This window comes from Astatotilapia calliptera, chromosome 5, assembly GCF_964374335.1.
Source record: "Astatotilapia calliptera chromosome 5, fAstCal68.1, whole genome shotgun sequence".
NCBI lineage: Eukaryota > Metazoa > Chordata > Actinopteri > Cichliformes > Cichlidae > Astatotilapia > Astatotilapia calliptera.
Window position 1 is genome coordinate 6,223,758 of NC_137426.1, and position 14,947 is coordinate 6,238,704.

General features: G+C 40.4%; 1 protein-coding gene across 1 annotated transcript in view; it reads left to right on the forward strand.

Annotated features, from left to right (window-relative positions):
• The window catches only part of cdh22 (cadherin 22), a 194,397-nt gene that overhangs the window by 151,986 nt on the left and 27,464 nt on the right, over positions 1-14,947 (forward strand). Inside the window, exons 7-10 of the mRNA XM_026166884.2 lie at positions 537-718; positions 1,196-1,452; positions 4,081-4,217; positions 14,188-14,309. Coding sequence (XP_026022669.2) covers positions 537-718; positions 1,196-1,452; positions 4,081-4,217; positions 14,188-14,309 — 698 coding nt within the window. The remainder of the gene's footprint in view (positions 1-536; positions 719-1,195; positions 1,453-4,080; positions 4,218-14,187; positions 14,310-14,947) is intronic.

The following is a 14,947-nucleotide window of genomic DNA, read 5'->3' on the forward strand; positions in this document are numbered from 1 at the left end:
GTTTAAATTGCAGATTATATGATATTGGTCAAATGATATGATGTAACACTAGGGTTAATTCTAATAGGTAGAGGGCTAGGGCTAGTGGAACTGTTAATATAGCGCTATGCTTTCATAGCAAATGTGAGAATAATAATGTTAATGTATGTGAATGCTCACTAATAACTGCATGAAGTCTACCTTTTTCAGTCCTTTCCTTTATAACTTTTCATTGGCACTCTAACCCCTGTTTGCCATTTCTTCCCTTCTTTAACAGTGCTTTACTTTATCTTTAATGATATCTCATCTACTTCCTCTTCCCACTTTTCTCTGTCTATTTCCTATCCATCTCTTCAGCGATTTTCTTCCCTCAGCCCTTTTCTACCTATGGCTATCCATCTATCTTTCCCTATCTTTCCTCCACTAGTGTTTTTCTCATTTCTGTGTTACTTTTGGATCTCATCTTTCTTTTGTGTTGTTTTGTACACCAAAAATCTGGATCTTGGTTTAACTGCCTCTATATTTTCTACCCTTGGGCCACATACTTTATTTACCAGAAATGTACCAGTTTTCCGTGTCAGAGGGGGCTGCTGTCGGGACACCAGTTGGACGCGTCATTGCCACAGATGCAGACATGGGAGAGAACACAGACATGAGCTATCTGATCACAGATGGAGGGGAGCTCTTCAAAGTCACTACAGATATGGAGACACAGGAAGCTGTTGTCTCCATCAAGAAGGTAGATTTAAATGCTAAGAATACATTTTTTGTGATACAATTGTTCATACAAACAGACTTTTAAATACAGTCCTATTAAAAAATTAAAGAAAATGCTTTTATGTCAAGGAAAAAGTGAGTATATTTCCCACATTTGCTACATTTATTTTTTCCTTTGAAATAAATAATAAAAGTGTTTCTCATAAATGAAAGAATCCTTTTGTAACGTGTGCATAATGGTAAACTCAACAAGAAGACATCCAGCTAGCAACAATGCTTTGGTTCGCTGGAATCTCAATAACATGATAATGTAATATGTTAATATGAAGTGACAATATAACTTAACAGTTAGCCTGTGCTATGGCTATATTACTGCTCTGGAATTCACTAAGCCTTTTCAAAGATATATTCTCAAACAGCACTGGATCTGTGCACATCAACAGTCTGTACAAACCTGTACTTTTGTAATCTTTCTTTGTATTTCTCCTTTTTATGCTAGCCGCTGGACTTTGAGAACAAACGGACACACAATGTTGTTGTGGAGGCGGTTAATAAGCATGTGGACCCTCGTTTTGTGGACCTGGGCTCTTTCCGTGACCAGACCATTGTCCTGGTGAGCGTGTCGGACACAGATGAGCCACCCATCTTTTACCCAGCCGATGGCACTATCATGGAAGTCCAGGAGGACGCCAAAGTAGGAGCCCTAGTTGGAATTGTTACTGCAAGGGATCCAGATGTGAAGAATAAACCTGTCAGGTATGGCAAGATCAATAAAGGTAGTGCTATATTATTGTAGACCTAAAACACACTTAATCACAGCATTCTGCATCAACCGTTTTTACCACTGAAGACACTTTTGAAGTTGAAAAATTTCTTCAAAGAAAAAATGACTTTTAAAGAACTGTAGTTCACTAGGTGATACACATGTAGCTGGTGGGCTTAAAGACAATTTCCTTAATAATTTCTCTTGAAGATGAAAATCCAAACAGCATTGTTACGTTAACAATTGATGACAGTGTACAGAACATTTTTCTCTCAGATCAACATGTGTGATAAAACAATATAATCTAGTAATCTTGTGTTTGAAGGTCTTTGGTTTATATATCCTCGGAGGAGCAATTGCAATGTGAGAAGGGAATGTAGATAAGGTCTAAGATAGTCTCACTGGCAGAGTATACAGCGACACACACAGGGCCTGTGCAAATTACCTTGATTAAAAATGCATGAGGCTCAGAGTTCTAGGTGTAATAAAGTAAAACACAATGGCAGCGCTGTCATTCACCAATGTCTTGGCAGCCGGCAGTCAGAATTATATGTGTGTCTATGAACATAAAAGTAGGCTTTGTGTTTATGCATGTGTCTTCACTAAGCGAGTAAGTTATTGAGACAAAGGGGGATGGAAGATGTTAGCGAGGAATTACCTACTTAATAGAGTTACCAAGCTCATGATCTCTGATAGCATATCCTCTATCAACTATATATTGATAGTTATCTATCAACTGTATAATTATACAGAGGAAATGATCAAATGCACGCTCTGTGGAACTGATTGGCAAGAAAGCTTTTGTAGAACAGACATTTATGTTGACTTGGTGAAAACAAGTGGCAGCTGGCAGTGGACAGCAGATATGTTCATGTGCTTATGTATAATTTAAAAGGAATTTATAGTACTTTATGCTTTCACTGCACTATATGCATGCATATATTCTACAACATATATCTGTATACAAACCATATCCATAAAATTCACACTGTAGTTTAGGGCTGTGCGATATGACCAAAATCTCATATCCCGATATAAGAATTATATCCTCCCGATAACGATATAAATCACAAAAATGAGTCTAAGGTTTACTTTTTAGCACCTGGCGGCTCTTTTTTACTTCTCATCCGTAAATAATCTGCTCTTTCAGATGATTCATTTTATTTTGAAAAGTCTCAACAGGATCTTGAGCTTTATTGTGAAAGGTTTACGTGGAACATATACAAGTGGACACGCGATGGTGTTACCGTCGTTGTTGCTAACCACAACGCATAAAAACAGGTGCTTGTCCGTCCATAGTGTGGTTATATTAAATATAAGAGAAAGAGAGAACTTTAAGAAATTAATATAGCCACTACAGTGACCATCAAAACGATGAAAAAATATTGCCGTAAACAGTTTATTTTGCGCCACCATGAAATGATAAAATGAAACGATAGACGTTTTTATATCGTCATCCGATATATATCGTTATATCGAACAGCCCTACTGTGGTTTTGTGTGAAACTACTTAGAAGTGTGAAAAGCACCTAAAATTTGTGACACAGTGACAAATTACAACATTAAGTAATAACGGCCAATACTATTCAAAACTGTGTGGGAAGCAGGAGTGATTGGATTGTTGTAAATTGCAGTTGCATTGTGTTCCAAACAAAGGAGGTTTGATTGTCATGGTGGGAGAGACTGCACTGGGAGACTCTCCGTTGTAAATCTAATACAGCCAAATATGTGCCCTAAATGGGATGTTACACTAAGATTTAACAGAGCTATGCACATGATGACACCTATATATACAGAACCTATATTGTAGGTATTATGTTTATTTGTGCAATAGTATATCATGTTAGCACAGTATTTTAAAAACTTAGCTTTTTAAACAGTAAAAATATGTTAATGCTCTAAGACTGAATGATCACAATTAGTTTTTTTAATGACATTACATGGCATGAGTGAAATATAAACAGAACATGCTAATATTTATCATTGTTTGTTTGTTTGTTTGTTTTTCTAAAACATGTAAAATCAAAACCTGCTATGAATTTCTATGCTTTCTGTAACATGTAACCATGTTACTAGGTATTGCTGGCTGGTTTCCTTGACAAATAGGCTATCATGAGGTGGTTTATGTAGACTTGATTAAGAATGGTGTGTGTGTGCAGAAAAGAATTAAGAATAAAAAAATATTTCAGCAGATTTTTGTTGACTCACCAGTCTTTTGAGAGCAGCGCATACCCCAAAGAAGGAAAGATGAATTTGTGTTTTTTTCTAGAGTGCACAATGAAAATTTAATGCATTTTTTTTTCTCTGCATAAGAAAAGAACGAGTCAGTATATAAGGAAATATAGTGAAGGGGCATAGCTCTATTAGGGTCACAGAGCTTGTGGCAAGTCTCCTGTAAATGCTTTCAAAAAATGTTTCAACGCTTGTCATAACCATGTATAACTACTGCAAAATGTTATCTACAGGTGTCTTTTTTTAGCCTTTAAGACAATCTTAAAGACACAACATAATTAAGTTACTTAAAAAATGAAATGAATAAATAAATCATTCATTGTAATTATTCATCCATTTTTGTATTGACTTTAACATTTACATCCTAATTTTATTGTTTGTTGTAATAGGTTCTCCATCGATCGGACTACAGACCAGGAGATGATCTTTCATATTGATCCTGACTCTGGTGCCATCACGCTGGGAAAGATTTTGGACAGAGAGACTGCAGGCTGGCACAATATCACTGTGAAGGCTGTAGAAGCAGGTACATTGCAAGCCATTTCAAACTCTGAGTTTAACACTCTGTACAACCTAATACTAGTGTAATATTATTTATCATTAAATATTCTAATTTGCCAACTTTTCTGACCGTTTAGAACACTATAGTTTCAATTGGAAACAAAATTAGTTATTTTACTGATTTATTTTGACTTGTTTATCCTAAAGTGTGACATTAGAAGACCTAATGTTTGAATATTTCAAAGTTACTTGTGAAAGCAACTGTGTGCGTTCTAATGAAGCAAAAATTCAGTTTTAGAAAAGTATCAGCTAATGTTGAAGTCAGATTACAAACGAGTTACCAAAAAACAAAGAAAGAAAAAGTTGTGTCCTTAAACTGGATTGTACTGTTTAAAGAGACAAGATGTAATTTGCCTGACATTTCAACTAAAATTAACAAAATGTACATGTGTTTGAGCAATTTGCAGCCGAATTTTTAAAACAAAAAAGCAAAATGATTGGCTAGCTTTGTTTACACCCAGTGCCTGCCAATGATTGTACAAGTTAAATTGGCTTTCTAGCATTTGCTGACTCCCAGCAGGGGTTATAAGGGGTGACAGACAACCTCAAACCAATGTCATCATTACTATTTCTTTGGTATATGACTGAATGGCTTTTATGTCTTTTAATATGAGTATAACTCGAGGTTTAACCTAGAAACAGCAGTAATATGAGCAGAACTTTTATGGCATCTTTTTAAGATTTGGTTTATTTGTACAGATTTTACAATTTGCGATAGATCTCATAAGCTTTAAAGACTTTCTCTTTGAGAGTAATACTATTTTCAATCGTTTCTTTCTAGACTTCACTGTTTTGACACACACTTTCTTCTACTTTTTTACATTTGAACACAGTGACAGAATATATCGTTTATTTTCATTGACCATAACAAGAAAAACTGTTGGTCGCAGATCAAAGGCAGCTATGCACTACTCTCGTTTTTCTTCCAGGAGAAAAATATAGTCATCGCTTTCTTGCTTGTCGATGAGTTGATGAATACATTGCTGAAAATGAATGAAGAGCTTACATTTTTTTCATCTCATTGGGTTCTTTTGTCACAGCAAAGAAAATGAAGAATGTAATAACTTGAGGAAGCTGGGGAAGTTATTACTATACCATTAGGAGCAAACTTGAAAAAGGAGAAAGCCTGGTGTTCCTCACTTTTTCAATCTTTTACAGATGAAGTGATTTGAGGGTTGCAGTGAAAGCAGGGGAGATTGCATTCTGCATCTAACTGGTATCCAGCACTACACATAGAAGCGGAAAAAAAATAATACCACAAACAAAGCTGAATTTAAAATGTCTTCATATTTGTTCCTCAATCATATTCCCCTAGACCAGTGGTTCCCAATCTTTTTTTGCTCGGCCCCCCTTTGTTTTACAAGAAAAATGTCCCCCCCCCTTCTCGCACACATGCACGCACACATCCTCCATCCACACACACCCATATTTTGCTCCATTGCGGTTTCTTTCACACCTCAAACACTTAGTAAACAATTAAGCAAATTCAAGTAATCTGCAATAAATGACAGGTAGTAATAAAATAAACTACTAACTCTTTCAGGCTACGTCCACACCTACACGGGTATTTTTGAAAACGCAGCTGTTTCGTCCACACGTAAACGGTGTTTCCTATCACCGAAACCGGAGATTTTTTAAAACTCATTTTTTTTCAGTTTACGTGTGGACGAGGAATACAGAGTTCCTCACGCAACGTCAAAGGTATGTGCCTTTTTTCACGTCACGCTGTGCGCCACGTTTACATGACATGAAATGCAGAATGGCAGATAGAGACGAATGCATATATACTATTACTGTTAATCTTACTATCCTCAGGTTTTACATGCTTACATATACACACGCAGTTACTGTCCCTCCATTTAGAAAGGCAGAGGCATCACGGTGTAATTATTTTACTTTAGTTGTTTTTTTTTCACGTGTAATAATATTCAACATTGCTATCAATGCATTTTTCAAAAAATGCCCCTCTGTGCAAAACTGTGGGACACTGTTAGTCCGTGATTTGAAGAGCCCAGCGCGCTCCCGACACAGGGAAAACCAATTCTGCAGGGGAGACCTACCTCGGCACTTGTGCAGGTGAAACCAAAGGGCAGATATGCTTCACCATATTTTCTAGTCTTTGGCTTAGAATGAAGTTGGTTTGGAAACATATTCAGCTATGCTTCACCTCCTGCTTTGCGTTTCTGTGGGCGCCCCGTGCTAGCAGTGGCCAAGTGTTTTGTTCCCCCTTTTCATACTGCGCCCCCTCTGCAATGGCTACGGCCCCACACTTTGGGAAGGTCTGCCCTAGACTGTGATTACCCCAATAATCAATACTGCCCAATCTGAATAGTAAGCAGTCTCTTCCACCACAAACATTAAGACAAAATTAGCCTTTCTGAGTCCTCCCAGAGCAATTTAGAGCCTTTTGTGGTCTGCCTCTTTGTGCTTGGCATTATCTCATAAACACGTTTTAATGTTAATTGAACATTTAAAGCAACCGTACACCTTTCAATATCAGACATAAACACATGCCTGCACTTGAAAGATAAAGCCTCTCTCATTGCCATTGGTGGAAACATCCACACAGACAGAGTCAGTGGTCAATGCCATCAAAATTCCCATCCACTATGTCTCTTTATCACCCGTTCATGGAGTCCTGAGAGCTGTACACATACAGAAAGCAGACAGAAAGAGATAGAATAAGTAGACACAGAAAGGCCACAAGAGAGATGGAAATAGAGCGGGGGGGGGGGGGGAGAGAGGCATATACTTGTGAAGCTATGAGCTAAAGTATTTTAAGAAGGGACTTCATTTTCTCCATAATGATTTTGTTCGCTTTTTTATTTCGGCCCTTCTGCTCATTAAAGCTAGACAGCCACAAGGTCAGTGTGTCTGAGGACATTGTTAAAACTGGAAATTTTGTGGCACAACCCTTAATTATCCCAGTTCATTACTGACCTTTGAACTGTTGTACTGCCCATGTATCAGTATCGGACAAGTGACAACTGCTTCCTGACAATGCTTGGCGTAAATGCCCCAGGATTAACCTCTGTTGCAAAACTGAAAAACACCTAAATGTCAATTACTCCATATGTGCCTGAGTAAAGATGTTTTAGTTTCAAATACAAACATGCACACATAGTATGTCTTTGAAATCACCCAATTAAAAGGTGCAACATCTCCTGCAGACACTATCACTGGCAAAAAAAGCCTCTCATCTATGCACTGCTTGTCTCCCCTCCAGAAAACGCAGAACCTCCCGAGTACAGGAACAACATTTAATGTACTGTCACTAGCCACAGTACTCGTACTTCCTGACAATCTTCTCCGCAGAAACGTATCAGGTTAAGTTAGAGTGACATATAATTTTCGAGAACTGATAGCAAGTATGATATCACCTTGCAAAACTGCTTTTTTCCCCAGACAGGTAGGTGGGAAAAAAGAACATCACCCTGAGGGCAAAAAGATTCTGAAGTAACTGAAAGTCTTTATCTCTTGCACCGTTGCAGAGAAGAAACATTTTCTACAGCATAACTTTTCTCACTTGCTGTCTGGCAAACACAACACACACTCTTTGATTTTTTTATGGTGTTAGAACATTATTCTCTGCAAATCCAAATGAATCACACGTTTGTTGGAAGATGCTGAAGAGAGATCAGTATCTCTTTTTAGTCAAAGTTAGAAAATGCGAAGGTAAGATGAATCTAAAGAGCAAAGTATGAAAGGATTGTCAACTTTCTATGTAAAGTGTTCACACCTTTCAGCACTGACAATAAATGTAATCACATTATTACACTGCAACAGTATTCCATAAGGAAAATAACTGTAAATAGGATGCTTTAAATATTCACGAATAAGCATGTTCTGATGTTTTGGATTGTGCTAAGCTTGGTACAGCTCACCACCTCATGGAAGATGGACTTAGCTACTGTGATGTCATCCACTGGTTTCTAATGTCCTGCTTTGAAACCTTGAGAAGAACTGTTGTGCCATTGTTATCATGGTTGCAAAAAATGGGCATGATGAGGAAGCAGGTCTGACTGTGAATTCAAAAACTCATTGGCTAGTGACTTGTGATTTGACGTGTCATTAGCCAATGAGCGTGGACTTTAATATAACAGGTAATCTTCTATTAAAAGATAGACAGGAGCCCATAAGCTCAACGGGAAAGTGTTTACAGATCAAGACAAAAAACTTTTTCCCACAGACTTTCCCTGTATTTTTTACCCTCTTCAGTTCTTTCGGGACAATAATGGAGAAGCATATAAAACCAGCACATCTTTGAGACGTCTTAAAATGTTCTACTTGAAAAGATCTAAAAGGTTAATAAGCATCCCCGATAAAATGTAACAAGTTTTAAGTAATTGACAATGTTCAGGACCCATTCAATTTTTGTGCTTAAAAGCGATTGTTCATAACTAGCAATTCTCAGTCACACAAAATCAAGATATACTGAAGAGGGTCTGTGCTGACGGGGGTCTGTGCTGACGGACGTGGGTTACTGACCTGGTAGCCTGGCTGCCCCTGGGTGGGTCCGGGATGGGCGTGAGGTTCTGGGGGCGCTCCGTCTCTGGGCTGGGGCCCGGGCCGGGCCTCGGGGGCTTGGGTCCTGGTTGGTGTGTTGCCGGGGTTGTGGGCGGGTGGGTGCATGGGGGCCCAGCCCTGGAGCAGGGTGCCGCCGGTGCATCGAGCCACCTGGGGGGCTCTTCAACTGGTGGGGAAGATTGTCACATCTTGCAGGAGCTTTCCTCTCCTCAGGGGCTCTCTCTACAGGAGGGGGAGATACAGGAGAGGTGGAGGAAGATCTCAGCCTGGGTGTTTATTGTCTTATGTAGTCTGGAAGAAGAGTGGATGGTGGGGTGGGTGCAGTTTTCTCTGTGGTGGGGTTGGGTGGACTGTCCCGGGCTCTGTGGGGCCGGGGGGCGCTGCTGCACTGGGTCCCGGTCTGGATGGGCCTGGGCCCCCTTTCTCTGGTGGGTCGCGGAGTATGGGGGTGCCTACTGGGGTCAGCGGGGGAGCTGGCCCCAGGGAGGGGTCACTTGCCCCTCCCTTCCTTCCCTCCCCATCTCCAGCTGCCTCCCTCTTCCCGCTCCACCACAACCATCCACACATGCAGGACCTCGGAGTAGGGGTATGTCACCAGGGTGCAGAGGAGGCCACCCCTCCCCCCCCTGTCCCCTTCTGGCTGCCTCTGCCTCAATTTTATCCCACAACTTAGACATTCACATTACTCACACTCTCATTACACATACATATAGGATCTTGGGGGTGGGCACGATACACGGAATCCAAAGTACCATCAGGGTGTACACCCCACCCCTGGCATCGTTGCCCACCTCTCAATTTTAAATACACGTAGACATTGAGGGCCAGCAGGAGGGACCATGCGCTTACCTGCTGCTCTCTGGCAGGTAGCTCCATGCCCTCCTGGGTTTTAAATGCACCTTAGAACACACATGCATCAACACTACAATGAGTGGGTGGAGGGAGGTTTGGAGTCTTCTCTCACCCCCATTCTCTGCGACCTGCTGGAGCGGGGGGGCTAGGAGGAGGAGTTGGCCGTCCGACTGCGGTCTGGAGTGTGGGGCCTCCCTGCTGCTAGACCCGGGGCTTAGAGTACGCTTGGGGAGTGTGATCGTGTGTACAGCGTCTCTTTATGTCTGTCTCCACGTTGGTTGAGTGTGGAGTAAGTGCATATGAGAGCATGAGGGTGGGAATGGATGTTTGTGTCTGTGTGTGCCTGTATGTCTGTGTCTATATGTCAGGTTGGGTGTCAGGCGCCACCTCTCTGGGGACATCTTAGGCCCTCCAAGGTATGGAGGCCTATCTCCCCCTACCACCACTTCCCCTGCCAGTGGCAGACTCCCTCAGACATCGGTGCGTTGGTGGTTCTTTGTGTCCGGGGATGGGCGTCCAGGTACACACCGGCTCACTCCTTGGCGGCCGCTTATCGGGGCCTGGAGCCTGGGGCTTGCTCGGGCCACTTCGGAGGTGGGGTGCCCCCGGCCTCTCGGCCTGGGGCTCGGTCACTCAGGCACGGCTGGCTGCCGGCGGAGCTCACGGGCGCGTCACTGCAACTCCCCCTGGCTTCTGCTCCGCGGCTGCTGAGTGAGCCCTCATCTGGGACTCTCCTCAGCTCTTTCTGGGACAGTGGCGCGGCTGCCCCTCTGTTGGTCTTCCTTGGTCTCTTGTGTTCTGGGGGCCTCTGGATGTCTGGAGTTTTGATCTCCTCCATACCTGCTTCATGCCCTGGAGGACGGGGCTGTGGCTCCCCCACACCCTCTAGCAGATCATTACATGAAGGAACCTTTTAAAAAACAAAAAACAAACGCGTCCATGCTCACAGGTGTACACACGGGTGATCACACCCACAAACTACACCCTTTTTGGCTCCTACCTCAGGGCACACTGTGTTCTGTTGATCTTATGTGCTGCACAATAATGTTTAATATTTAGTATTTACTGTCATATTCCCATATATCATTGTGATGTTGTTTATTCTATTACTCTATTACCCAGGTGATTGATATATGCATTTTTTTTCTCTGCCCGTTCTGTTGGTTTTTGGTTTTTGCCCTTCTCCCCCGTCCCTCTTCTCAGCTGTTTCTCTTTCCCTCTTTCTTTCTCCCCTTCTTTCCCCCAGTCAAGTCTGTCCCATATTCAGTAAGTGAAAATAAAATAAACAATAAAAGGTGAATCAAATGGACCATTATGGCAAGGCTGGGATGGTCAATTTGGTAAAGTAAATCCGTTGGGCATCTTTCTTTGCCTTTAGACAACAATTCTGATGGCAAAAGAGCCAAACGGGACAGGCAAAAAAAAAAAAAAAAAAAAAAGATATACTGAAGAGATTTCTGATAGCCTGGGTTGTCAGTGTAAAATTGGAGCTATGCAACAAGAGAAAAGAAAAAAACTGTAATACTGCAAATCTTTGCAGGCAGTATGGACAGGCCTCCGGCTCAGAAATGAGACGAAAAGCACACGCTCCCGAGTACATTTGTATCCTTATTTATCTCTCCTGACAAAAGTGACATTTTAAACCAAACTGTCTCCTCCAGCATAGACAATAAACCATTTGGTCCCGAGCATTGTAACAGTCCTGACACACACCTACACACATGCAGCCATCCACATGTGTGAGGAGACAAGCAAGCACTCACATACTGTATCTGTCTTCCCTGAAGTTATGTCAGTATAATTCAGCACCTTAGAGACAGTCTTTCTGTAAGATTCTCGACAGCTGGTATGTGCAGCACAGATGCAGAGCATGCCAATAATCTGTTGAGATCCTTTTTTATTCTTCTACACTAGCTGTAGACAGATTTAGAACAGCACCACTTGGTCCACATGAATGAACCTGTCTCACTGAATACGCTTTTTTTGTTTTTTTTATTTTTTATTTATTTTTTTGTCCCGATGAAGAGAGTCTGTGGTGGTAGGCGCTTTCTCACATTATTTCATCTCTTTTCAGTTCTGGGAATTGAAATGTAAAATGTGTAACATCTGGTGATTGCTGGTTTTCATTCTGGCACAGCGGGGACAACAGAATAATGTGAAGATGAAATTAGAAGACGAAAAAGAGATATCTAGGACTGGTGGAGCTCTTTTTGCATTTATGCTCTTGCTGCTCTGGCAAAAAGCAGTCAATTAAAACCCTGCATTGATGTGAGGATTATGCTATTAGTTGAGACCAGCATTCTCATTAGCTGCTGTGCAACTGTTAGACAGAACTATGTGGTGAGAGAGAGCTGGAGAATTTATCTGCTATAGTCTGATGACCATTAGTTTGCTTTGCTGTCTTTAGTAAATCTGTCTTGTCATTTTTCTTTTACTTGGAGTGTGGCCCAATAATTGTGTTTGTAAGCTCTGGAATTTTCCATCATGTGGTTGCTCACACACATGAAGAAAAAAACACAGCTTTAAGTTTACCCATAGTTTAACCTCAAGCGTCAGTTTATCCCTATAATAACCTTGAGGCAAAAAAAAAAAAAAAAAAACAAGTGTGAAGTTGTGGTGGGACAACCAATTCCCACAGAGTGGTGGAGAGTTTTTATTTTAAGCACACACATTTACAGACATGCCAGTGTTGAGGACTTAATGTCTTGCAATGAAACCACATCCTAAAAAAAGAGAAGATAATGACAGTCTATAAAACCGTGGATGTTAAGGAAGGTAGGCATCTTTTCAAGGACTACAGTCCAGTTTCCAGGTCCATTTTGGTTTTCGAAAATATTTATCATTTGTTGCACTAAAACTACCGTTTTTTTAATAGAAAGTGCAACATTAATTAGATTTAGTAAATTAAGAGCAGCAAAAAAAACCCCACAGAGTTTAACTTCTGTATAGAAATAGTTAGTAGCACTAATATTCAATTAAAAAGCTCTCATCTTGATCACTTGACTGTGTTAATTTGGTTGTTACGTACTATGTATAAGGATTAATAATTACTAGGCACTTATTTGTATGAGTGAGTTCACTTTATTGTGCTTAACTATCTTCCAGATTTACATAATTACAACAATTTAAATTCATTCAGTGGAACACTTGGAACTGATTTATGTGTATATTCAACCACTGGGTAATTGTCAGTAGCTGCATGTTGTTACATTTTCTGTAGGGTGCCACTCAGATGCATAAACTAGGTGGTGACAGCTGTGTATACTGATTTATTCATCAAGTGTGCACTACAATTAACCTACCATATCCTGACTAACACTTGCAGCAACCGGGCACCCCCCGCCCCACCCATTCTCCCAACACGCACGCACACACACACACACACACACACACACACACACACACACACACACACACACACACACACACACACACACGCCATTCTTCTTTTCATTTTCTTTCTTTTTTCCACTAACTTAAGCTCTCATACACACACACACACACACACACATGCACACGGGAGGCCTAAGGCTCCCTTCTGTACTGCAAACAGTGTTTTATGAGAAAATGGAAACTCCATCAGACATTATCATATGATTAAGAATGGGAATTAAGATTCAAGGAGAAGTCAAGCTAATTTGAAGTGGGTTTTGATTGTACTAATTATATAATCTTCTCAACTCCCACATTTATATTTTTGCCCATTAAGAAAAATGTCTTGAGAGTGTGTTGTGGTGTTATATATCTGGATGTATCTAGCTGACACTGGCTTAAGAAAGAAAATGATAGTACTACATTTGCAATTTTGTCACAAGCATGTAGTTCTCATTTGCTGAGGTGTGTCTCTTTTCACTTCATTATCAGATAGTGAGTACCTAGAGAAACTAGGAGAAACTACAAAACTAGCATCTTTGGTGCCATTTTTATGTCACTCACTGGCATACAAAAGTGTTTTTTCAGGCAGTGGATGTATTTTAAGTTAACAAAACCCTTCAGCACATAGCTACTAAACTACTTTCTGGTTCCTACTGGGAGATGTGTCTTTGTCTTGTCTGCTAAAGGCTAACAAGGGTGCATTAAGTGTTTTGTCTATGGATTCTTGGAAATCAACACCACTCTCTTATAGAAAAATCAGCACATTGGCAGGATTTTTAGCAGCAGCTGCAGTCCTCTGTCAATATCCAGAAGGGAGCACCAAATACTACACACTGCTATGTGTTTAGTAGCATATTGGCACAACACAAATTCCCTGTAGTTACACATAAGCCTGAATTTTAGGTTTCAGTTACATGTGTGCAACCCGGGCCGTTATGAATATTCTGGTTAAACTAAAACTTTACCTCATCTCTTTCATGTGGTAAATAAAGAAAAGAAAAATGCCTGTGGAAAAAAAGACACATACAGTCGGAGCAGTCTAAGAACCTGTTGTTTCGCTGCCAGTTGTCGGCTTCCCCCAAACACTATAGTTATAGTGAGATAATATTATGCAAATGCAAATGCACATTTCTGCCACAGCTCTTTACACAACTTTTATTTTCTGTATCATTCTTTTGTAGATAACCACACAATGGCATCCCAAACATCAGTGAGCATTCGGATACTTGATGTGAATGACAATCCACCTGAACTGGCCACACCATATGAAGCCTCAATATGCGAAGATGCCAAGCCAGGTCAGGTATGTTTTCTTCATAAAACACAGACTCAAATAATTTCATTTAGACTGTGATCTCAGAAATGTAATCTTTGTATTTTTGATGTAAAAAAAATCCTTTAAAAAATACTATTGCTCTTTGTTGAGCAAGAAGCTAAAGAGTGCCAGTCAAGTAGATTTCACTATAACAAGTTAAAGGTGAGGACCTTTGAAAACTCTGTACCAAAACACTGTGCCACAGCACACACATATTTTATTAACATCCGAATAGAAACAAAATTGCCACAATGTAATATTATCTGTGTTTCTTTAATCTGAAACATCAATATTACTGCAAAACAGCACACAACCTACTTAAGGCACTTTTGACAGTCATTTTTGACATGAATGACCACAATACTGAATGAGAAATTAGGTCCGTTGTTACACCCAAAAATACACGAGATTTCTGTTTTTAATTTATTTTACTTTTAGAGGGGGTTGTGTTTAGTTATTAGTCCTCATTCACTCCACTAAGTAACCAAAGACAAAGTATTTTTAGGCAGAAGAAGTGTTTGGCTCAAAATCTATGAAGATTTGATTATGATACCAGCATATTTAATTCTGTGGTTTTGTTTGATTTAGACTAAATTACTTAGTTACAAATATCAGCTTGCTTCCTG